Source organism: Neoarius graeffei, chromosome 19, assembly GCF_027579695.1.
Source record: "Neoarius graeffei isolate fNeoGra1 chromosome 19, fNeoGra1.pri, whole genome shotgun sequence".
Lineage (NCBI taxonomy): Eukaryota > Metazoa > Chordata > Actinopteri > Siluriformes > Ariidae > Neoarius > Neoarius graeffei.
This window is the reverse complement of record NC_083587.1, coordinates 61,560,981-61,586,723: the sequence shown is the minus strand read 5'-3', so window position 1 is coordinate 61,586,723 and position 25,743 is coordinate 61,560,981. Positions and strand designations below refer to the sequence as shown.

Here is a 25,743-nt window from a genome sequence, read left to right as displayed (position 1 = left end):
TCAGACAACGTCACGTGTGAACAATGACCTGATTGGCTAGATGTTTTATCGGATCACGTCCAGGCCTGGAAAAATGGCTCCAGAAGCAATCTCAGTGATACGGATAAACCCAGGCCTGGGCTATTGAGGTTTTTCACCCACGTGACCAAGTCATGTGATGCATCGTTAGGCTGCCATTTTGGATGTCACGGCTCGAATCAGTTTGAATGCGAGGAAGGCGACAAACGAAAAACATAAAAGAAAAAGGAGCGAGATGCAGAAAACACCTTCACTATCCAGCGACGTAGGGCATTTACAGGGCGAGCAGAGGGAGAGGTATTTGCAAAAATTGAGGTTAGCAGGCTTAGAGAACGACGTTTACCTGCTTCCACCAGGATTGTTCACTGACGTACGGAAGTACACGAAGCCCTCGTCTTTACCTGACTTCGGCCCACATGATCTGTATACCTATGTCGTTAAAAACCCATCGCCATACACAGGTATTGATCTGAAAGCGTATAAGAGTTTGGATGCCTACAAATATTTTGTGTCAGGCTGGGTAACATGCCTACATCAGCGGGTCGTCCCTGGAGCCGGTGGTCGCCATCTTATTACAGCTAAGGTTTGTTCACATTTTCATTTACTTTCGGTCCTCAGGATAAACAAAATGTTATTAAATGGCATTGAAATAACTTCTTAGTCTGTTGAGACATGGCCCGTTATAAATTTGCTGTTATCAGGCAATGAACAAGAACTGTATTATTAGGGTCAGTGTCTGTGTTGTAGCAGTGTACTAGCAGCTAGCTGTTAGCACTAGCTAATGTCAACAACATAGTAGCTAGTATGTTACTGTAGTAATGTTTACGTTCAGTCATTTGGATGACTGTTAAAACCTTTCAGTCTCAAGTTTTTCCTTTACTGTATTTACTAGTTTACTGTAATTATGATCCGGCAGCTATTTACACCGGATCCAGTGTAAATAGCTGCCGGAGCGCGCTCTGGCTTGCTCCCCCTCAAATTAAGCAGCGCGCTCCGGCTTGCTCCCGGAGTACTCCGGCCGAGGTTCCGGGAGCAAGCTGGAGTGTGCTGCTTAATTTGAGGGGGAGCAAGCCGGAGCGCGCTCCGGCAGCTATTTACACTGGATCCGGTGTAAATAGCTGCCGGATCATAATTACAGTAAACTAGTAAATACAGTAAAGGAAAAACTTGAGACTGAAAGGTTTTAACAGTCATCCAAATGACTGAACGTGAACATTGCTACAGTAACATACCAGCTACTATGTTGTTGACATTAGCTAGCTTGACCTTCAAAATGGCGGACACCGGGGCGTCACGTGACCCTGTGACGTCAGGTGAAAAACCTCAATAGGGATCGTTATCGTTCTGGTGTGAGCATCGACCACATAAACTGCAGGAGACTGATTTATTTATAGTTAACGTTATAGTTGTAGTTATAGTTATCAGTATTATGGGACCGGACCTTACCTCTGCTTCATCGTCATTTATTATGTTACTCCATTCTTAGTGTAGTCTAATTTCCTTGGCCATTATATTTCGTCACATATTTTGAGTACGACATTTAAACCCGATTGAGTAAATATTTAAACCCCTCCGAACCCGTGCGTCCCGTCCCTCTTGTAACGTTGTACCATACATGTCGCCTGCGTTTGAACCGCTGATCCGGAGAAGTGTACATACCGCTGTTTGTAGAGATAAAATCCAAACCCTGCAAATATCAGAGCAAAAAAAGGCACGAGAATTGCCACAGCCACAGAACTGCTGTTGGTCCCAGGCGACGTCTCGGAGCTTCTCGTCGTCTCGGTGATGTTCTGACCTGTACAGCAACAGGAAACGTTATTGCCTTTTGGTGCAGGATTAAAAAAAAAAAAAAAAAAGACATGGAAGGATATACAGCCACATTTGGAAAAAAAATCCTCTGGTGAAATCACAGTAATGACATTATGCTGGTTGTGGACGTTATGTGTCGGCTGTAGAAGCAGAATGTACACTTTATTAGGATTTAATGTAATAAAATGTCAAAACATCTGATGTCAAATGTCAAAACAGGATGTCAAAAGCAGATGCTTCCTTCCTTTATGTCTGTACTGCATCGTATTATAATAACACTCGTGCCTGCTGTTAAGCGTTTTTATTATAAATTGCATTGTGGAATTGAATACGTTACGTTCGATATTAGATTATTGCATTATGCTGCATTATACACACACGCATTATACTGCACATTTCTGCACTTAGGAAATTCCTGATCTCTCAGTGATGTCAATTGTGTTAACATTGTAATAGTGGGTCGTTTATTTATTTATTTATTTATTTATTTATTTATTTTTACTCACAAGGTCATGACAAGGACAAATGAAAAACCCAATACAATTCAACAAGAACAAGTACTCCACATTATAATCAGACCTTGTCTCTGTAACCCGAACTGTCCATAATCGCGGCCCTGGATGTAGCCCTGGAACACGTACGGACCTCCTTCCTGCTCGGCTGAAACCTAGCATTAAAAAAAAAAAAAAAAAAAAAAAAGATTATGCAATTCATCAAAAGAGGCATTTGAGTTGAAGTTTGGTGCTGATAATGAGTGCATTCGTGTTTCTCTAAGAAAAAAAAAAAAAAAAACATCGTAAAAACTAACGTCAGTCAGAGTGTGACAATTTTAGCCGGAAAAGAAATTTAGCATGCACGCTCTGAAAGGGTTGAATGGCCGACTTTACATAAGGAATCAATATGTTTTTCTTTTTTTTTTTTACCCTGACACGTTAAAAAGAGCTCTTGACCATTCTCAGTGTTGTGTTTATATGATTAAAACTTGGCTTTCAAGCAGGTGAATAGCGTATCTGTCACCTAGCGATGTTTACATGCTAATACCGGAGCTGAGAGCTCTTAAAAGCTTATATAAAAAAAAAACAAAACAAAAAAAAAACAGTCCACCACGAACATCCTTTTAAATCATAATGAGCTGACTTTTGCATGGTTTTTTAGTGATAAAACTTGGCTTTCAAGCACAGCAGTCTTTGCTAATGCCAACTTTCGTGAGTATGCTAATTCTTGGTGAACCACCATGGGTTCTGGGGGCGGAGCTTTGCGTAAATGGGTGGAAATGCTGGCGGTTGTTTCAAGGGGATTAAAAAAACATTGAAATCGTGTTTAACGCCAAGTATTTAACTGTCAGAGACCTGATCTTGATGCATTTTTAAAATCTTGTCGGATGCACCTTCAACATACAGTAACGACTGCCAGATTTTAGATTTTTATTTCTCATCTCATTATCTCTAGCCGCTTTATCCTGTCCTACAGGGTCACAGGAGCCTATCCCAGCTGACTACGGGCGAAAGGCGGGGTACACCCTGGACAAGTCGCCAGGTCATCACAGGGCTGACACATAGACACAGACAACCATTCACACTCACATTCACACCTACGCTCAATTTAGAGTCACCAGTTAACCTAACCTGCATGTCTTTGGACTGTGGGGGAAACCGGAGCACCCGGAGGAAACCCACGTGGACACGGGGAGAACATGCAAACTCCGCACAGAAAGGCCCTCGCCGGCCACGGGGCTCGAACCCGGACCTTCTTGCTGTGAGGCGATTTTTATTTCGATTAACAAAATGTGATTACAATGATTTACCCAAATTAATATGATAACAAAAAAAAAAATCAATTCACCGTTAAGGCTGGAAAAATATCTTGGATGCATGCACAAATGCACAAAATGTTAATTTTGTTTTCCAATTCGAACCAAACATCTCTGCTAAAACTGAAAGAAGAAGAAAACAATTCCTTGAAAAAATTTTATTTCTTGAAACATTTAAAAGGATGAATAATTATGCCACAGATGGAACAAACATGATTTGTGTTCACTACGATGAAAACGTTCCACACTGAAAACCGAAACCTTCAATGTTCTGACAGCATGTATTTATATATTTATTTAACCTCTTTTTTTTTGCATAACACTGAAATACAATCACTGTCCAATCACAGCCCTAAGTTATAATCAGGGGGCGTGGCTGTAATCAGAGAAAGGGACATTCTCCAGGAGGCATTATTACTAACATAGAGTTTATAACAGACTGATCAAGAAATAAGGGATATAAAAAAAGTAGAATAACAGAGATAATAGAAATAAAAGAGCAATGTCATTCCTGTAGCCTGTGTGTGTTGGGGGTAGGAAAGAGGAGAAGGAGGGGGAAAAAGAAAAAGGAAAGAAAAGGGAAGAGGGAAAAAAGGGAGAAAAGAAGAGAAGGGAAAGTAAAGAAAAAAGGGGGGGCTATTTTGAAGAATCTGAAATATGAATTTTTTTAAACCACTTTTTGTTTATGACATACTGTAATTACATAAATATGTGTTCCAGATGTTTGAGAGTTTTGGTGTGTTCAGTCTTATTCTGCAGTGGAGAAAATGGTCAAAATACAAAAACAAAAAAACAATGAATGACATTAGGGGTAGGGATGTAAAAACTTTTGACTGGTACGGTGGACATACTACAAATCACTGATACTGTATAAAACACTTAAGGATTTAATTTGCACTTTAAAAATCAACCTCTTCATGACACATCTTATATTCACTGTCTTAAAAAATTTATATATATATATATATATATATATATATATATATATATATATATATATATATATATATATACATACACACACACACACACACACACACACAGTGGTGCTTGAAAGTTTGTGTACCCTTTAGAATTTTCTATATTTCTGCATAAATACGACCTAAAACAACGTCAGATTTTCACACAAGTCCTAAAAGTAGATAAAGAGAACCCAGTTAAACAAATGAGACAAAAATATTATACTTGGTCATTTATTTATTGAGGAAAATGATCCAATATTACATATCTGTGAGTGGCAAAAGTATGTGAACCTCTAGGATTAGCCGTTAATTTGAAGGTGAAATTAGAGTCAGGTGTTTTCAATCAATGGGATGACAATCAGGTGTGAGTGGGCACCCTGTTTTATTTAAAGAACAGGGATCTATCAAAGCCTGATCTTCACAACACATGTTTGTGGAAGTGTATCATGGCACGAACAAAAGAGATTTCTGAGGACCTCAGAAAAAGCGTTGTTGATGCTCATCAGGCTGGAAAAGGTTACAAAACCATCTCTAAAGAGTTTGGACTCCACCAATCCACAGTCAGACAGATTGTGTACAAATGGAGGAAATTCAAGACCATTGTTACCCTCCCCAGGAGTGATCAACCAACAAAGATCACTCCAAGAGCAAGGCGTGTAATAGATGGCGAGGTCACAAAGGACCCCAGGGTAACTTCTAAGCAACTGAAGGCCTCTCTCACATTGGCTAATGTTAATGTTCATGAGTCCACCATCAGGAGAACACTGAACAACAATGGTGTGCATGGCAGGGTTGCAAGGAGAAAGCCACTGCTCTCCAAAAAGAACATTGCTGCTCATCTGCAGTTTGCTAAAGATCACGTGGACAAGCCAGAAGGCTATTGGAAAAATGTTTTGTGGACAGAGGAGACCAAAATAGAACTTTTTGGTTTAAATGAGAAGCGTTATGTTTGGAAAAGGGAAAACACTGCATTCCAGCATAAGAACCTTATCCCATCTGTGAAACATGGTGGTGGTAGTATCATGGTTTGGGCCTGTTTTGCTGCATCTGGGCCAGGACGGCTTGCCATCATTGATGGAACAATGAATTCTGAATTATACCAGCGAATTCTAAAGGAAAATGTCAGGACATCTGTCCATGAACTGAATCTCAAGAGAAGGTGGGTCATGCAGCAAGACAACGACCCTCAGCACACAAGTCGTTCTACCAAAGAATGGTTAAAGAAGAATAAAGTTAATGTTTTGGAATGGCCAAGTCAAAGTCCTGACCTTAATCCAATGGAAATGTTGTGGAAGGACCTGAAGCGAGCAGTTCATGTGAGGAAACCCACCAACATCCCAGAGTTAAAGCTGTTCTGTATGGAGGAATGGGCTAAAATTCCTCCAAGCCGGTGTGCAGGACTGATCAACAGTTACCAGAAATGTTTAGTTGCAGTTATTGCTGCACAAGGGGGTCACACCAGATACTGAAAGCAAAGGTTCACATACTTTTGCCACTCACAGATATGTAATATTGGATCATTTTCTTCAATAAATAAATGACCAAGTATAATATTTTTGTCTCCTTTGTTTAACTGGGTTCTCTTTATCTACTTTTAGGACTTGTGTGAAAATCTGATGATGTTTTGGGTCATATTTATGCAGAAATATAGAACTTTCAAGCACCACTATATATATATATATATGTATGTGGCACGGTGGTGTAGTGGTTAGCGCTGTCGCCTCACAGCAAGAAGGTCCGGGTTCGAGCCCCGTGGCCGGCGAGGGCCTTTCTGTGCGGAGTTTGCATGTTCTCCCCGTGTCCGCGTGGGTTTCCTCCGGGTGCTCCGGTTTCCCCCACAGTCCAAAGACATGCAGGTTAGGTTAACTGGTGACTCTAAATTGAGCGTAGGTGTGAATGTGAGTGTGAATGGTTGTCTGTGTCTATGTGTCAGCCCTGTGATGACCTGGCGACTTGTCCAGGGTGTACCCCGCCTTTCGCCCGTAGTCAGCTGGGATAGGCTAGAGATACTGAGATGAGATGACATACACACACAACACATGTGTGTCTGTGTGTTTCTTTTTCTTCAGCTATACCACATTTTATACAAGTCTGTGAGCAGCCATTTAACCAGCAGCCTCCCACCAGCTTCTCTCACACACACACACCAGTCCACACACTGAACTGACACACTCTATTAGACTTGGCTTCCCCACAGCAAGCCATCAAACACTTGCCCAGATGAGGTTGTGTGTTCCGTCCCACCACCCTCCATGTCTGCAGTCATCTTTATGAGTAACACAGTGTTTCAGAAGGTAAAGCCATGCTGGGGTCACGTCCACGACACTCACTAACAGCTTCATTCCTGCGAGCTATCGGCCTCCTCAGTGCTCTGTTCACACACCACCTTCACCACACGGCAATCTTTTTTCCACATTTACCACTCAGGAGTACTTCCTGCTCGTACCGTTATGTTCATGTTATTACTCTGGGTTAGTGTTATGGTTATTGCAGACGATTTGCTCGTAGTGGTGCGGTTTTACATCTTTATATGTAATTCGGAGTCAATTTGCATTGATCTGGAGAATAACATGGCTTTCGTTAGAGGTCCATATGTGTGTGTGTGTGTGTGTGTGTGTGTGTGTGAAAGACAAGAGTTTAAAGAAGAGCACAAAAAGGTTTTTACTTCTTGAAATTATTCAAAACTGGCAAATCGCAGATGTATAACCAACCTTAAATGTAAAAAAAACAAAACAAAAAACAATTTTCGTTATTTTTTTGCTATCACCAAATAAAAATTAATTCAGATATTCGTATAAAGATCCCTGATTCTTTATCTCAGCGATTTATAGCATTAGAACAAAAGGAATCAGTCAAATTTTTGTGTTTATTGATCGACAGTTCGTTTTCTTGGAAAAAATCATATTGATTATATTTGCATCAAAGTTACTAAATCAGTTCGTCTTATTTCTAAATTTTATACCTCAAACAAACTTGAATTACCTTGTACTGGTCACTAATCCATCCTTATTTAAATTATGGAATAAGTGCTCTGGGGACAAGCATCCAAATCCGTTTTAAACAAGTTATTAGTTTTACAAAAGTGAGCCCTCAGAATTATATTTTTTAAGAGCATTAGGGAAAGTGCTATTCCATTATTTATGCAAACTTATATTCCTCTTGTATTAAATATAATGTTTTGCCAGTCAATTGGAAATTTGCTGCATGATGTAGTAAATAAGAACGCTCCTTTTATGTAATTTATGTAAACTTTCTGTAGCAATTTCTGATTTTCATTCTTAGAACAATCGCTCTTCTGCAGCCCATAAATTACAGACTCGAGAGTCAAGAATTAACATTTAACTGAACTCTTTCACTTTTCGGTGTATGTTTCCATTTAGGAACGCTATTCCACTGTCCATAAGAAATCTGTCGAAAAAAGGCATTTAAAGCTAGACTGCCTTTCAGATTTTTCAAGTGAAGGTCATAAAAAGAATTTTCCCCGACACCCAATTATTTTTGTTTAGTGGACCGAAAGCTACTGAATTCAAATCACAGACTTCCAATTTTATTCGTTTTTTTTTAACAGAACAATTAATGAATTTAGGGCCATGCGTCCCTAAATTTTCTGCTATTTTTTCCTGCTTCACCATGACCCAATTCAATATACTACGTCATGAATCACATGGTGGGCTTTCCCTGTTCACACAAGGCATTGTGGGATGCAAGTTTGAAACAGGAGAGAAAAATGGAGGACGTGAGTGTGCGAATGAAACGTGAAAGACCGACTACAGTAACGGAAAGAAAGCGAGAAGAAAAGACGTTATGTTATATATGAAGGAAAGGAAACGCAGGACCAAACTAATGAATATCGGCGGTCAGCGAGCACCTCGGTGTGATCAGCTGTTCGTTTAGCAACAGAATGATGGAACTGTCAGTGCACGCGCAAAGGTAAACCTGTAGATGGTAGTAATGCAACACTGTGGATGCCAGCTGCTGTAAAACCCAAAAGAAGAAGAAAAAGGTAAACCTGCGCATGCGCATGGACTTCCTCTGTCTGCTTGACTGCACAAAGCGAGCGATTTCATGCACATTATTTGCTTTAGTCCATCCATCCATCCATCCATTATCTGTAGCCGCTTTATCCTGTTCTACAGGGTCGCAGGCGAGCTGGAGCCTATCCCAGCTGACTACGGGTGAAAGGCGGGGTACACCCTGGACAAGTCGCCAGGTCATCACAGGGCCGACACATAGACACAGACAACCATTCACACTCACATTCACACCTACGGTCAATTTTGTTAGGACTAGGACTGTTTTGGCCTCTAGAGGCCGCTGTTATTTCCTTTTCGTGTCATGTTTGTTTTGGCCTCTAGAGGCCGCCACTGTTCCTGTGTTTTGTGTTGTGTTAATTGCCTGTTTAGTCCTGATTATTTTCACCTGTGTCCTTAATTAGTTTGTGTATTTATACCCCTTAGGCAGCTGGGCCATAGAAGGTTCACGCTGCACGCTGCATGCTGCACGCTACACGCGTGTAAAGAAAAGTGGACAAACGTAGCATGACTTGCTCTGGGCCATAGAACGGTGTTCACGTTGCACGCTGCACACTTCACGTGTGAAGCGAGAAATGAACATGCACACTTTTTTCTAGGCGTGAAGATGGAAATTCCAGTCAATGCATGCGGTCACCGCCGCGCCAGCCAATCAGAACGGGTCTAGGGAGATAACTCTATGCTTTCAGGGGAAAACTTCAGAAAAAATATAATTGAATGGTATAATTGAAAAATAGTTCTTCATCGGGATTGTCAAGCAGATTATAGAATGTTCGGTGAAATTCACCACGGGTTTCTCTCAGAAGGAAGTGTTCTCGGCTCCAAATTCTGTTCCTTTTTCTCTTCCTCTGTCTCAGTAAAAGCAGAATGAGGCAATCGTCGTCATCCGAAGAGTCCATATTGTTGGTTACTCGGTCAAAGTAGAACAGACGCAACACGTGAACATCCAAGCATGAAGTTTAATGGCCCAGGGTCCGGTTCTTCACGTGAACGTGTAGCGTGCAGCATGCAGCGTGCAGCGTGAACCTTCTATGGCCTAGCTGCCTTAGTTCAGTCCTCTTGTCACGGAGTCTTTGTGCTGTTATGTTTATCTCCAGTTTCCTCTGTACCGTGTTCTTTGTTTTGCACTTTGCTTTTCTGGTTTTTTGGCTTTTGTTTTGGACCTTTGGATATTTTTATTTTTGTGATCTTCTGAGCTTTTGCATTTTTGCCTTTTCCTTTTTGGACTTTGAACTTTTGATATTTTATTTTTCCCTTTGTCTTCCCAGTGTTGTATTATACTCTGTTTTTGTTTTTTGTTTTGCCCTGTATATAGTGTATATAGTATAAATAAACCTTTTGATACTTTTTCTACTTCCGCCTCACGCCTCTGCATTTGAGTCATCCCCCTGGTGGCCTAGTGGGGGTTTGCTGGATTATCACACCAAAGAACCAGGTTCGAATCCCAGCAAAACCCTAACAAATTTAGAGTCACCAGTTAACCTAACCTGCATGTCTTTGGACTGTGGGGGAAACCGGAGCACCCGGAGGAAACCCACGGGGAGAACATACAAACTCCACACAGAAAGGCCCTCGCCGGCCACGGGGCTCGAACCCGGACCTTCTTGCTGTGAGGTGACAGTGCTAACCACCATGCCACCCTTTATTGCTTTAATCCCCTCAAATTAAATAACTTACCAGCCACAGAACGGCCTGATATTTTGTGAGATATTACAGAAATAAACATGTAGCACAATGACTACATTTCAGAGTGAACTAAATTTTCATTGATTTTATGAAATCGAAAGGCCGTCTCGCTTTAAAAAGGAACTCAACAGGCTCCTTTTTAATGTACTTCAAAATGACGGAAACTGTGTCGAAATTGTTAGGATTATACACATTCTCAATAAAAATATAGCTTAACTAATCGCCTCATTTATCAGTCTCGGCTTTTGGAATCATTATTCTTGTTTTTTTCAGTTGTCGCTAACATTCATTTTCTTGTTACTCATTATTACTTTTGTCTCATTCTATTCAAGTATTCATATCCTTATTTGCATTTAAAATTTGTATTTCAATAATATGTCTCTAAAGTAAATAGAAATTATATATATTTTCCTTAGATAGATAGATAGATAGATAGATAGATAGATAGATAGATAGATAGACACACACACGCACAGGTTTATCACTGGTGAAGATAGCAGGAGGTCAAGCTAACAGGTAACAAGAGCACACACAGTACTGTGCAAAAGTCTTAGTCCCCCTGTTTTTTTCATACAAACCTTGTTATAGATTTCTATTTTATGACTTCTACATTATAGAGTCAAAACATTACAAAAACATTTTAGAGTTCCAGACATTCATTTTTTTTTTCCAGCACAAGATTAAATGTGGGCGGCACGGTGGTGTAGTGGTTAGCGCTGTCGCCTCACAGCAAGAAGGTCCTGGGTTCGAGCCCCGGGGCCGGCGAGGGCCTTTCTGTGTGGAGTTTGCATGTTCTCCCCGTGTCCGCGTGGGTTTCCTCTGGGTGCTCCGGTTTCCCCCACAGTCCAAAGACATGCAGGTTAGGTTAACTGGTGACTCTAAATTGAGCGTAGGTGTGAATGTGAGTGTGAATGGTTGTCTGTGTCTATGTGTCAGCCCTGTGATGACCTGGCGACTTGTCCAGGGTGTACCCCGCCTTTCGCCCGTAGTCAGCTGGGATAGGCTCCAGCTTGCCTGCGACCCTGTAGAAGGATAAAGCGGCTACAGATAATGAGATGAGATGAGAAGATTAAATGTTACAGAAGAAATTGTTTGTATCTGAGCAGTAGGGTGCATCAGTTGCCCCCTAAAAATGAAAAGTTCCTCCGATCATGATGCATTTTTGTTTTTATGTTCCTTTTGGTAAGAAAACACACTGGGTGAAATATTTGGACAAAATTCAAAAGTTTAATGGTGGTACCAGGAGCTCAAAGTTATGGAAAAAGCTGCTATTTTATGACTTTTATGACAAAATTTCGATCACTTTTCATGAAACATTATGGCACCTTATAGAGTATACCAAATACACTATATTGCCAAAAGTATTTGCTCACCTGCCTTGACTGGGACTCCCTAAAGTGAATGACGCATGAAATGGAATGACGAATGACAGCTAGTGATTTGAACAATAAATGGTCCCTTGTCATTCAGATTCTTATAAATGGAATAACGATTGAAATGTAGGTGGAATGACATGCTTTCAGCTCATGAAATGGAATGACATTGTTTCTAAGTGGAATGACATACTTTTAGGTTATGTTATCAGTGATATCACCTTTTACAAATGGAATGACAGCGTTTCCAGGTGGAATGACATACTTTGAGGCAATGTTATCAGTGATATCACCTATAACCTAACCCTAACCCTAATCCTAGCCCTAGAAACAATGTCATTCCATTTGTTAATTTGATATCACTGATAACATTGCCTCAAAGTATGTCATTCCACCTAGAAACCTTATCATTCCATTTGTAAAAGGTGATATCACTGACAACATTAGCTCAAAGTAAGTCAATACATATAGAAACCCTGTCATTCCATTTGTAAAAGCTGATATCCCACCAAGCACCCACTTATCTTATCCTAGGGAGGTCTAAAACTAAAGATTTCAATCGTTATTCCATTTGTAAGAATCTGAATGACAAGGGACCATTTATTGTTCAAATTTACTACCTGTCATTCGTCATTCCATTTCATGCGTCATTCACTTTAGGGAGTCCTCCTTGACTCACATATGAGCTTAAGTGACATCCCATTCCTAATCCATAGTGTTCAATATGACGTCGGTCCACCCTTTGCAGCTAGAACAGCTTCAACTCTTCTGGGAAGGCTGTCCACAAGGTTTAGGAGTGTGCTTATGGGAATTTTTGACCATTCTTCCAGAAGCGCCTTTGTGAGGTCACGCACTGATGTTGGACGAGAAGGCCTGGCTCTCAGTCTCCGCTCTAATTCATCCCAAAGGTGTTCTATCGGGTTGAGGTCAGGACTCTGTGCAGGCCAGTCAAGTTCATCCACACCAGACTCTGTCATCCATGTCTTTATGGAGCTTGCTTTGTGCACTGGTGCACAGTCATGTTGGAAGAGGAAGGGGCCAGCTCCAAACTGTAAAAACAGTCTGCATGCCTAGGTGCTTGATTTTATACACCTGTGGCCATGGAAGTGATTGGAACACCTGATTCCGATAATTTGGATGGGTGAGCAAATACTTTTGGCAATATAGTGTATCTTAGATACACATTTTTAGTACATATTCTAAATATATTATCAAGCACAGTTTGAGTTTTAGCTGTTCATTGAATCATTGTTCAACTACTTTTAAACAATACAAATGTATTATGAGTCTATGTGTCAGCCCTGTGATGACCTGGTGACTTGTCCAGGGTGTACCCCGCCTTTCGCCCGTAGTCAGCTGGGATAGGCTCCAGCTTGCCTGCGACCCTGTAGAAGGATGAAGCGGCTAGAGATAATGAGATGAGATGAGAAATGTATTATGAATCACATTAATGCTTCTCAATCCCTTGCAAAGGTTCTTAACATGATCTCTGGCTCACAAGAAATTAATAAATGGAGTCCAACGTTGTGATTCAAACCTTACGCGAAAACATAAAATAAGCATCTTTTGGCAAAAAGTGAACCTCATGGTGCCACCATTAGACTTTTGAATATGGTCAAAACATTTTACAGGATGTCTTTATTGGTGAAAAGGAACACCCAAACAAAAATGCATCCGATTTTATGAAAATGAGGGCAACTGATGCACACTACTGAGCAGCATATTCCATATTATTCTATCCAAATGGTTAAAAATCTTGGTGTTTTCATTGACAGCGAGCTAAACTTTGACAGTCACATGAAAGCAATCACTAAAACGGCATTCTATCACCTAAAAAACATTTCCAAACTAAGAGGACTTATGTCAAAAAATGATCTGGAAAAACTAATACATGCCTTCATCTCTAGTAGGGTTGATTACTGCAATGGCCTTTTCACAGGCCTGCCAAAAAAGACCATCAAACGACTTCAGCTGGTTCAAAATGCAGCGGCGAGGGTTCTCACACGAACAAAAAGAACAGAGCACATTACTCCAATTCTAAGGTCCCTTCACTGGCTTCCAGTAAGCTACAGAATTGACTTTAAAGCATTGCTGCTGGTATACAAATCTCTAAATGGTACAGGGCCCAATTACCTCTCTGATATGTTGCAGCGGCCTAACCCAATCAGATCTACCAGATCGCAACAGAAAAATTTACTATTAAAACCAGTTGTTAAAACAAAGTGTGGTGAAGCAGCTTTTAGCTACTATGCAGTGCAGCTATGGAACCAACTGCCAGAGGACATTAAAAATGCTCCTGCTGTTGGCAGCTTCAAATCTAGATTAAAGACCAAGCTGTTTTCAGATGCTTTCTGTTAAATAATTAATATTGTCTTCTTTACATTTTTTATAATCTTTACTTTCTCTGCATGTTTTAAATTTACTTTAATTTTAACTTTATTCTATTTTATTCTTTATTCTATTCTGCTGGTTTCTTTTTTTTCTCCTCCTATTTGAACTTCTACTTCATTTTATTATTTTCTTTTAATTCTTTTAATTCTTTTAATTAATTGTTTTAGAATAAAAATAAAATTATTTTATGTAATTTTATTTCTCTATTGTTTACTGTTTTTGTTTTTACTTCTGTAAAGCACATTGAACTGCCATTGTGTATGAAATGTGCTATATAAATAAACTTGCCTTGCCTTGCCTTGCCACATTCACTGGATATGAGCAATCGTGCGCTCTGATTGGCTACTCTACTCCTAGGATATCAACTTGTATACTGTGAGTAGAGAAAAAACAAAATGGCGGAGCGTGTTGCTGAACCAACACTGCAAAAAGTAAAATCTAACCAAGATTAAATATCTTAAATCAAGACAAAATATGCTTGTTATTTGTCTGCCAAGATAATTCTCATTTCCAGGCAGGTTTTGTGTAAGAGTATTTCACTTACTTTAAGCATTTTTTCCCTCAATTATCTTAATAAGGTATTATAACTTGTTATTGAGACTTTATTACTGGTTATGAGTAAGTTCTGTCTTAAAATGAGAATTACCATAATTTCATCGGTGTTATATTAACCATGACAAGTTTATCAAAGTCAGAATTTCTTATTTCAAGCATCTTATCCTTTCTTTTAATCTCTTAACACAAAACAGATAACTAAATGAAATGAATTGTTGTATTGTCAATCTGGCAACAAAAATAGGCTACAAAATGGATTGGTTTGTTGTTTTGATTGTGATTTATTTGGCGGTCTCAGTTGGTATAAACACTTCCTTAAACAGAGCACACCAATACGCCCAGATGAAATAGTCAAACTGTTGGCTGGGGGACAAAGTATCTAGCATGTTAAAGTGAGTAGTACAACTTTACTTGTTTTTAGTATAAATACACTAGTTTTAAGACATCTGTGGGGTTTCTAAAGCTAGATATATTTACTTGTTTTTAAAAATCTTGCCAAGTCAAATTTTCTTGTTCTGTTGGCAGATAATTTTGCTTATTTTAAGTAAAACATTCCTAATTTTATTACTTTTTTTTCTTGTTTTTGTAAGCCGGGTTTTTGCAGTGAACCGAGGACGAAATAAAAACTCTACTCATCTCATCTCATTATCTGTAGCCGCTTTATCCTGTTCTACAGGGTCGCAGGCAAGCTGGAGCCTATCCCAGCTGACTACGGGTGAAAGGCGGGGTACACCCTGGACAAGTCGCCAGGTCATCACAGGGCTGACACATAGACACAGACAACCATTCACACTCACATTCACACCTACGCTCAATTTAGAGTCACCAGTTAACCTAACCTGCATGTCTTTGGACTGTGGGGGAAACTGGAGCACCCGGAGGAAACCCATGCGGACACGAGGAGAACATGCAAACTCCACACAGAAAGGCCCTCGCCGGCCCCGGGGCTCGAACCCAGGACCTTCTTGCTGTGAGGCGACAGCGCTAACCACTACACCACCGTGCCGCCCCTAAAAACTCTACTCAAAAACAAAACACTAAAATTGTTATCATGTATTTAAAAAAAAACCCAAAACAAAACAGAAATAGCTAAAAGAATGTAATGTTTTGTTTTGTTGTTTTTCCCCCAATATCTCCTGTTCTACACTCCAGCCCAGTTGGTGGTGGTAACGATGAGTAATGATTTAATGAATTAAACTGGTTTGCCAACCACCAAAAAACCCTAAAGAAAAATAAGAAGAAGAGGAAGAAAAAACCCAAAATACAAAAAAAAAAACAAAAAACAACAAATTATGGAATAAAAGTATTTGATGGTAAGAATGTAACTTTTTTTAACTTTTGAAGAATTATTATTATTCTCAAATTTTTCATAAATTGCTCCGGTCATTTCGCCGGTTTGTTTACATTCTAAGCGGAAATGATTTTGTCGGATGTTTTGTATAAAATTTTTATTTATCGAATTTGCAAAAAATAAAAATGTTCCATTTCTCATAATCCAGTGAATAGAATAGAACAGTTATTCCACTCAATCTCATCGTACATGGATTATAGACAACTCGGTGCTACGTTGGCTATCAGCTCATGCACGACTCGATTTCGTGGAATAACCGTTAAAGAGAGCACTTTTCAGATGAAAAAAGAAAACATAATGAAGGCTGCTGGAAAACTTTTGGTGCAAAATAAATGAAGAAGCGAATGTGACAGTCAAAGTGTCCAGAAGAACTGTGGCTGGTTCTGGAAGATGCTCAGTAAAACCTACAGCTCATTTCCGCATAAAACTGCACTCACTGGACCTCAGACTACTATACTCAACAAAAATAAAAACTTTACACTCGTTTCAAAATCAATAATTTGAACATTTTGGAAAATAGGTTTGAAATAACGATTGTATTCAATTATCTTGTCATTAAAGATGCTATAGCATACAGATCATGTTTGTCATGGAATCGGTTCCACCGGAAATGCGACGACAATGTCCATGATCGAAAACTGTGAGTCACAACTTAATGAAATCATGTCAATATCGGGTGTGTCCTCCATGGGCGTTCACAACTGCGATACGACGTCTCCTCATGGATTGGATGATGCGTCTGAACACAGCTTGGGGAATGCGCCGCCATATTTGTACCAACATGGCACCAAGCTCCTGCAAGTTCTGTGGAGGGTTCCTTACGGTCGGCTGTGGTGCCAGTTTGATGGAGACGTGTCTGGAGATTATGGATGGTCTGTCGACTGCATCCCATAACCCTCGCAACGTCAGTGACGGATGTTCCCGTATTCAGCATGCCAATGGCACGTTCACGCTGAATGTTTGACAGTCGTGGCATTGCAAATTAACGAATAATTAACCATAAAACCTTGTTTTTCTGAGATGACACTCTACTCTGCTACCGTGAGATCAATTGCACGTGTATCAATAGGTCACGTCACTTGTGTCACGTGAAAACGTGATTTTAGCGTGCAGTGCTCTCGCACGTGCTACGTAGGCCCGATCAGTAGAATGAATGTGTGATGTAATGCCCTTGACAATGCATTTAACCATAATCACAACAAGAACTCTTTCAAGAAAAGTTTCTAAACACTATTTGAAAAATAATGAGTGTCAAGTTTTTATTTTTGCTGAGTATATATTTTTTAAAATCAAAGGGTCGTCTCACACTAAATATTGACTTTGTTTCCTTTATTATGGCTCACTGATTACTGTTTATAGTATTTTTTAATGTTGAAACATTTAATTTCATTATTTTTAAGCCATTTTTGGTCGACAGTATTTCTTTACATGTGCCTAACGCTACGTTCACACTGCAAGGCTTAATGCTCAATTCCGATTTTTTTGTGAAATCCGATTTTTTTGTGAGGTCGTTCACATTAACAAATATATGCGACTTGTATGTGATCCTCAGTATGAACGAAAAGCGACCTAAAAGTGTTCCGCATGCGCATTGCAGGATACGACGACGTCACACGCAGTGAGCATGGCCAGTGTTTACGGAAGTAAAACCGCCCGGTTGCGGTATGACCCATCCAATCTAGCTTGAATAGCTGCATCCCCCCAAATGGAAATCAGCTCCCTAACCTCTGCGTCCTTCCATTGAGAAGATTCAGAACCTTCACAGCCCGAAGCGTCCCTCGCATTGATGTCATGCGCAGGGGCGCAGATACGTTTTTTGAACTGGGGGGGACAAAAAACTGGGGGGGACAAAGCTGCCAGCAAACCAACCCCAACCCCGATATGCCTGTCAAACTTGTTGTGGGTTACCATAGCAACCAAGCTCGAGGCTGTGCGGTCTGCGCAGCTCAACCAACCGAATATCAGTCTTTGTTTTGTTTTATGTGAGTTGTTGGAACTATGTATGTACTGCCGTGCACCTCAATAAACCGAATGGTAATTAGTCTTTTGATTTTTCCGTGAGGTTTGCCTTATGCAAAGAAAGACAACATAGACGTTTTTTCCTCCCTATAAGTGGGGGGGACCAAACGAAGTGAATTTAAATCTGGGTGGGACGAATCCCACCCGTCCCCCCCTCTATCTGCACCCGTGATTATGCGCCATGTTGTTGAACTTTTTTTGAGAGACCCGCCGCCTACTTCATCGCAGAATAGTGATGTTTGTGGCTTGTTGATGACGTGTAAGTCGGATGAATGCGACCTGGCGGTGCAGACTGAAGTCGCATATGAAAAGATCGGATAGGAATCGGAATTAGGACCACATATCCAAACGGCCTGGGTCGGATTTGAAAAAATCGGATCTGTGTCGTTCATATTGTCAATAAAAGATCGGATACAGGTCACATATGGGCGAAAAGATCGGATTTGAGTCACTTCAGCCTGCAGTGTGAACGTAGCCTAAGACTTTTGCATCGGACTGTATATCATTGTACACAACCCGATCAGATCACTGTGTGTGTGAGTGTACACTAACGTAATCGTGTATAATGATGAGTCTGTGTGTATGTGCATGAAGCAGTGATTCATGTCGTAGCTATTATAGTCATCATCAGCAGTATCATGGCTCGTTCCTGTTAAATATGCTCTGTAGAATGTTACAGCTCATGCCTGGTTGTTATCTGTCTCCAGCTACAAATTATGACCTCTACTATTTTTTTTCTCCAGACCAGAACAAACAAACAGACTTCGCAATTTCTGTCTAACGCCTCGAACTCTGCGCCGTTCCGAGCTGCCAGTCAGCAGAGCCTCGGGCCATGAAAGCGTTCACGATGCTGCAGAATTCACTGTTAAAAACTGCTCATCCTCTTTATTTCATAGCTTTGCTCAGCGCTGTCGAGTCCTCGATCCTGATTGGTCAGAAGGTGTTGATTAATTTTCTCTCGCAGTAGCTCTGATAGTCGTGCAGCTACAAAGCACTGGTTTATATTCATGTGCTCGTCTGGAGTCGTTATGGTTTCTATAGTAACAGCTCATTCACAGGGAATCAAAGCCTGTGAACTGAATGAATGGAGGAATAAATGACTGAATGAATGAATGAATGAATGAATGAATGAATAGAACGTATGATTCATTTTTAATTAAGAGAAAACTGCAATCATTAGCAAATTGTTGTGGTATAAGAGGAATAAAGCACTTCAGTTATCAGAGATTATATACAGAACTATATTTATAGAAACAGTCTCTCTCTCTCACACACACGCAATAAAAGAACACATCTTGTACGTAAAACCAGTGATGATGATGATGATCACGACGATGATTATTATTAGCATACATGTCAACCTATACGGAATGTCCGTATTTTATACGGATTTGAGTCAATAAACGTAGTATACGGGCGTATAAATAAAGTTATACGGATTCTTTAAAAAAACTTCAATATTTATTTAGAGCTATAATCAATTCCCACGATGATAAAAGAACGCATAACATTTACAAACGTACTGTACACCACAGACAGCCAGTAAAGAGTCTTATGAAATCGCGCGTTATGTTGTGGTAGCGAGACTTCGTTCCACTTTTGATCATGCGCACACCGCATTGCGAGAATCCCGCCAACCGGGAAGTCATAGACATATAAACATAGACGCCGCCTTCTGCGTAGAATCATACGTCATCCTCGCCGCCATATTGGATGTGGCAAAGTGGAGATTCTTCAGCCGTCTCTGGTATAGCGTCTAGACAGTAGCCGAGAATAAAGATGCCTCATTCATGTGCTGCGTTTAACTGTACCAACAGGTTTATCGTCCAAACGAGATCACATGGGATTACCTTTCACAGGTGAGACTGGAAAAAGACTTTTCATTGTATGTGGTCATTATAACGTAATTTTACGAACAGATTTTCCCGACTTTGTGGCTAATATGAAGTCTCGCGCATAATAGCCGCTCGGTGAAACCTGTCTCCAAACAACGAAGTATTTCCTTCGTAACTACGCTGATAACACTTTGTGTTTTTGTCAAACATTGGAGCTTTGTATTCATTCTGAAGGTTTATTGTTATTAATATTGAATAAAAAGTAACTGGGATACATCATTGTTAATTATCATTCAAATTTTAGGTAAATTATTTTAATTTGCATCTTATACGGATTTTATAAGGGAAATACGGATTTTGGAGGTTGGTTATACAGGGTTGATTGACCAAAGGTTGACATGTATGTATTAGTCAAATTAACCAATGAATGTAATGTAATGAAAGCACAGGAAAAAATAAGAGGAATGAGATAATTAATTATAGAAATAAAAATAATAAATAAATACATATATACTAAGAAATTGATTCAAATAATTTTTAAATAATGAAATAAAACTACTAACTGCAATTAAATACCAAATCATGCACAAAAGCTGAGCTAAGAACAAGGAAGTAAGTATTAATGTAAAACTAATTGTATACGGTTACACAAGCCCCGCCTCCAAACCCCTCCCCAATCTCCTCTCCCAAGTCCCTCCTCCTCAGCAACACCAAAAATAAAATGAAATAACCGATAATAATGAATAACAGATATACAACTAAAGGGATGCTTACAAATCCATCCATGGTCCAGGTTTCTTCGGTGATCTTCGCCGCGTGGGTTCCGTGCACCAGAGCCCGCGTGTGGTACAGCCGCAGCGTGAGACGAGCTTCACTGCTCTTATACACACCTGCAGCGACAAGAACAAACAACTGTGAGACTCGACAACACAACTTCACTGTTTTATATCATGCGATACTCTTATTAAATGTTCGGCAATTATGTGTTCTTATTTTTAATTTAAAAAATACATTTTATTTGTTTGTTCTTTTAAATAAGCTTGTATAGTGACATTGAGTCTTGGAAATGTGAAAAGTAAAACATAATAATAATAATAATAATAATAATCTCATCTCATTATCTCAGCCGCTTTATCCTGTTCTACAGGGTCGCAGGCAAGCTGGAGCCTATCCCAGCTGACTACGGGTGAAAGGCGGGGTACACCCTGGACAAGCCGCCAGGTCATCACAGGGCTGACACATAGACACAGACAACCATTCACACTCACATTCACACCTACGCTCAATTTAGAGTCACCAGTTAACCTAACCTGCATGTCTTTGGACTGTGGGGGAAACCGGAGCACCCGGAGGAAACCCATGCGGACACGGGGAGAACATGCAAACTCCACACAGAAAGGCCCTCGCTGGCCACGGGGCTCGAACCCAGGACCTTCTTGCTGTGAGGTGACAGCGCTAACCACTACACCACCGTGCCGCCAATAATAATAATAATTATTATTATTATATGCAAATGAAGTAACAATACAAATTATTAATTTCTGGGGCCAGAAGCAAGAAATTAATTTCTAATTGTCTGTAATGTTCCTTCATTTGCATAACACAACACCACCACCAATAATAATAATAATAATAATAATAATAATAATAATAACAACAGCAACTCTTTTTCTTCTTAATCTTATTATTATTGTTATATGCAAATGAAGTAACAACACAAACAATTATTAATTTCTGGGTCAATTCTGTGGGTTATGTTGTTTGTTTTCAACAAAAGACAAACAAACAAACAAGTAAATACATGAAATAATAAATAAATAGAAACACTAATAAAAACTACAGCAATAATAATAATAATAATAATAATAATAATAATAATAATAATAGTTGCTGCAATTATTATTATTATATGCAAATGAAGTAACAATGAAAACAGTTATTAATTTCTTCGACAATCCTGTGGGTTATGTTGTTTGTTTTTTCCAAAACATAAACAAACAAACAAACAAAAACAAACAAGTAAATGAATAAAATAAAATAATAAATAAATAGAAACACTAATAAAAAACTACAGCACAACAACAACAACAACAACAACAACAACAACAACAATAATAATAATAATAACAACAGCAACTCTTTTTCTTCTTAATCTTATTATTATTGTTATATGCAAATGAAGTAACAACACAAACAATTATTAATTTCTGGGTCAATTCTGTGGGTTATGTTGTTTGTTTTCAACAAAAGACAAACAAACAAACAAGTAAATACATGAAATAATAAATAAATAGAAACACTAATAAAAACTACAGCAATAATAATAATAATAATAATAATAATAATAATAATAATAATAATAATAATAATAATAATAGTTGCTGCAATTATTATTATTATTATTATTATTATTATATGCAAATGAAGTAACAATGAAAACAGTTATTAATTTCTTCGACAATCCTGTGGGTTATGTTGTTTGTTTTTTCCAAAACATAAACAAACAAAAACAAACAAGTAAATGAATAAAATAAAATAATAAATAAATAGAAACACTAATAAAAAACTACAGCACAACAACAACAACAATAATAATAATAATAATAATAATAATAATAATTATTATTATTATTATTATTGGCATAATGTTTCTTTCTTTCTTTCTATGAATAACAATGATACAATTCCTGACTATCTATCTATCTATCTATCTATCTATCTATCTATCTATCTATCTATCTATCTATCTATCTATCTATCTATCTATCTAATTAATTACTCGTTTGTTTGTTTGTCTGTCTGTCTACTTATTTATTAATTGATTGTGTGATTGATTGATTCAACTGCAATCTCTCTCTCTCTCGGCGGAATCAGGATCCGTGTCTCTCTTTCCCGTTCCTCTTTACCTCTTGCTTGTGTGACTTTACCAGTTTTCCCTAAACACAGCACAGGAACTTGTATAACTCATGAATCTGGAACGTTTGCTGTTGCTGTATAATTACAGCCTGAACACACATCACTTACTCAACCCCTAAAGATACATTACACTCGGAAAGTTTCTCTAAACTCACTCCGACTCCGACGCTTATCGTTGCACTGTAGCTGTAGCTAACAATGTGTTATTAGTTTCTTACCTGACAGTAAGAGCTCCGTGTTCCTGTTGGTGAGCGTGACGTTCACTCTGCCTGAGCTTGCGTTAAAGTTAGTGATTGTCAGAGTCACAGGCTGTTTTGCTGCCTTGTACTCGAGCGAGCCTTTCCAGACATACGCCAGGGTGAACACGTCATCGGGCACTGCAACGGAGAACATTTAAGCTGTCAGATTCTGACGGCGAGAAACACAGTTTGCAGTAATTAGCCCCTCTCTGTGAGATGCCCCGACTTTGAGAAGGTGAAAGCTGCTTCTTCAAGTTAAAGCAATCCAGAGTGAAGATTCAACATTAAAAATAAGTGTGTGTTCTTTAAATACAGGCACTCGTTAATGTAAATGCGCGTTACAGAGTTACTAAGACGTCTCACCGCTTGCTTTTGGACTCGGTGTCCCTTGAACAGGCACCGGTGCTTTCTCTGCTGGTTTGGAGCCAACTGAAAAACAAGGCAGAGAAGATGATGGTGTGTATCGCAGGTAGATGTGGAAAAATGACACGTCTGACTTCCTCAAGCTGAAACAGATCATACTAACACTTTATATTCAACACACACACACATTAAACATAGTGACAGTAGTGTGTAAATGTAAATTTATTAGTTTTACTTCGGCACACAGGCACTTTCCCGCTCCAGGATCCGTCGGGTCTGCACACACGATGCTCAGAGCCTCCAGTGAGCAGGAAACCCGGCTGGCACGAATACATGAGCATGTAGCCGAGCGAAGTCACGTCCATCCCCACCACGGTGGCATGCAGCGGGCTCCGAGGCTGCTTGCACGAATGGGCTGCAGAAACACACACTGCTGTTATTGGAAAAACTTAACTTCACTATTAAACCAAGCTGTTGTTAATTATTTTCCTGTAACAGCACAACATGGAGTCTTTTTTATTCTTTACGAACCAATCTTCTACGTAAAACATGCTGGATGCATGACTGTGCATGACGGAAAGATGAATGAAGAGGAACTCTTAGGGAAGATAGACGACGTGAAGAAAGAAACGCTGTCCTGTCTCATATGTGTGTGTGTCTGTGAGAGAGAGAGAGAGAGAGAGAGAGAGGGAGGGACTTACGGATGCACTCGGGTTGAGTCCCGCTCCAGGTGAGGTCGCTCTGGCACGTCCGCGTGGTGGAGCCCAATAACAGGTGACCGCTCTGGCAGTGAAAGCGCACAGTGCTGCCCACCTGAGATATCAGACACACCTTTAAAAACTGCCAGTGCAGATAGAAACAGCCACTTTTTATACGCAAACACACCCACGTACACCAAAGGTGGACAAAGTAACCAACTTCATTACTTAACCCTTTGATGCAAAACATGGGTCAAAAGTGACCCGGCTGAGATTTATCTTCTATATCTTTGCAATAAATTAATTCCATCATTCAGTATTCAAGGTATTCCTCAATGAACTTGTTTTTGATCATCATACATCCTTATTTTATTTTTTCCTTTCTTACTTTTTGAATAAAAACCCTTTTTGTATCACTACCCTTCGAATGCACAACATGGGTCAAAAACGACCTGCATTCATTTTCCAGGTTATTTCATGTATGGCTGAGCGTTTCTATGATCTACTTTTGAAATAAATTCATTTTGTCATTTACTTTTCCAAATATGCAGTAAACATCTTGTTTTTGTTTAGCGCAAATCATCATTTTTATTTTTCCTTTCTTAAGTTATGAACAAGCACAGCTTTTGTAATTCTACATCAAGTTTACACACATGGGTCAGAACCGACCCGCATGCATTTACTCCAGCGTTTGGTGGGAACTGTGAATTGTGCTTGTGTCCGACATTTCACAGCTCAGCACAGCGCCCTTTGCCCATCTCATACATGCAAGTAATGTTTTTCAATTGCTCTAACATTACCTTAGAAAAAAATGGATTATGTTTAGGTTCCCTTGAGAGTGAGTAGATTACTTGTCAGAAAGTTACAAGTAATTACTATTAGCTACCGAGCTGTCGATATATTCTACTTTAGTTAGCTAATTTTATTGTAGTTGGCTTCGCTAACTACATAGTTAATAAATAAATAAATAACTGGCCCCATTCACTGCTAAAGTAATTACTTGAAACAAATTATTATTATAGTATTAAGACATTTAATTTTAAATCAGGGGCGGCACGGTGGTGTAGTGGTTAGCGCTGTTGCCTCACAGCAAGAAGGTCCTGGGTTCGAGCCCCGGGGCCGGCGAGGGCCTTTCTGTGTGGAGTTTGCATGTTCTCCCCGTGTCCGCGTGGGTTTCCTCCGGGTGCTCCGGCTTCCCCCACAGTCCAAAGACATGCAGGTTAGGTTAACTGGTGACTCTAAATTGACCGTAGGTGTGAATGTGAGTGTGAATGGTTGTCTGTGTCTATGTGTCAGCCCTGTGATGACCTGGCGACTTGTCCAGGGTGTACCCCGCCTTTCGCCCGTAGTCAGCTGGGATAGGCTCCAGCTTGCCTGCGACCCTGTAGAACAGGATAAAGCGGCTACAGATAATGAGATGAGATGAATTTTAAATCACACTTGGATGACCCATGTGTAGTAATATAAAAAGTATTTTTGTTCATAAAGTAGGAAAGAAAAAATTTAATTAATGATTTGTGGTCATTAAAAACAAGATATTTAAAGAATACTTGGAATATTCAATCATAAAATAAATTGATTTCAAAAGATAGAGCAAAGAAAAACTCAGTCAGCATGAAATAACCTGGAAAATGAATGTGGGTCATTTTTGACCCATGTTGTGCATTAGAAGGGGTGTGCATATGTT

At 39.5% G+C, this 25,743-nt stretch overlaps 1 protein-coding gene across 1 annotated transcript in view; it reads right to left on the bottom strand.

Moving 5' to 3' along the window:
* The window catches only part of csmd3a (CUB and Sushi multiple domains 3a), a 631,117-nt gene that overhangs the window by 6,758 nt on the left and 598,616 nt on the right, over window positions 1-25,743 (bottom strand). Inside the window, exons 63-69 of the mRNA XM_060900611.1 lie at window positions 24,060-24,171; window positions 23,594-23,773; window positions 23,359-23,424; window positions 22,975-23,133; window positions 20,615-20,730; window positions 2,407-2,494; window positions 1,678-1,813 (exon numbers count right to left, since the gene is read on the bottom strand). Of these exons, the coding sequence (XP_060756594.1) occupies window positions 1,678-1,813; window positions 2,407-2,494; window positions 20,615-20,730; window positions 22,975-23,133; window positions 23,359-23,424; window positions 23,594-23,773; window positions 24,060-24,171 (857 nt within the window). The remainder of the gene's footprint in view (window positions 1-1,677; window positions 1,814-2,406; window positions 2,495-20,614; window positions 20,731-22,974; window positions 23,134-23,358; window positions 23,425-23,593; window positions 23,774-24,059; window positions 24,172-25,743) is intronic.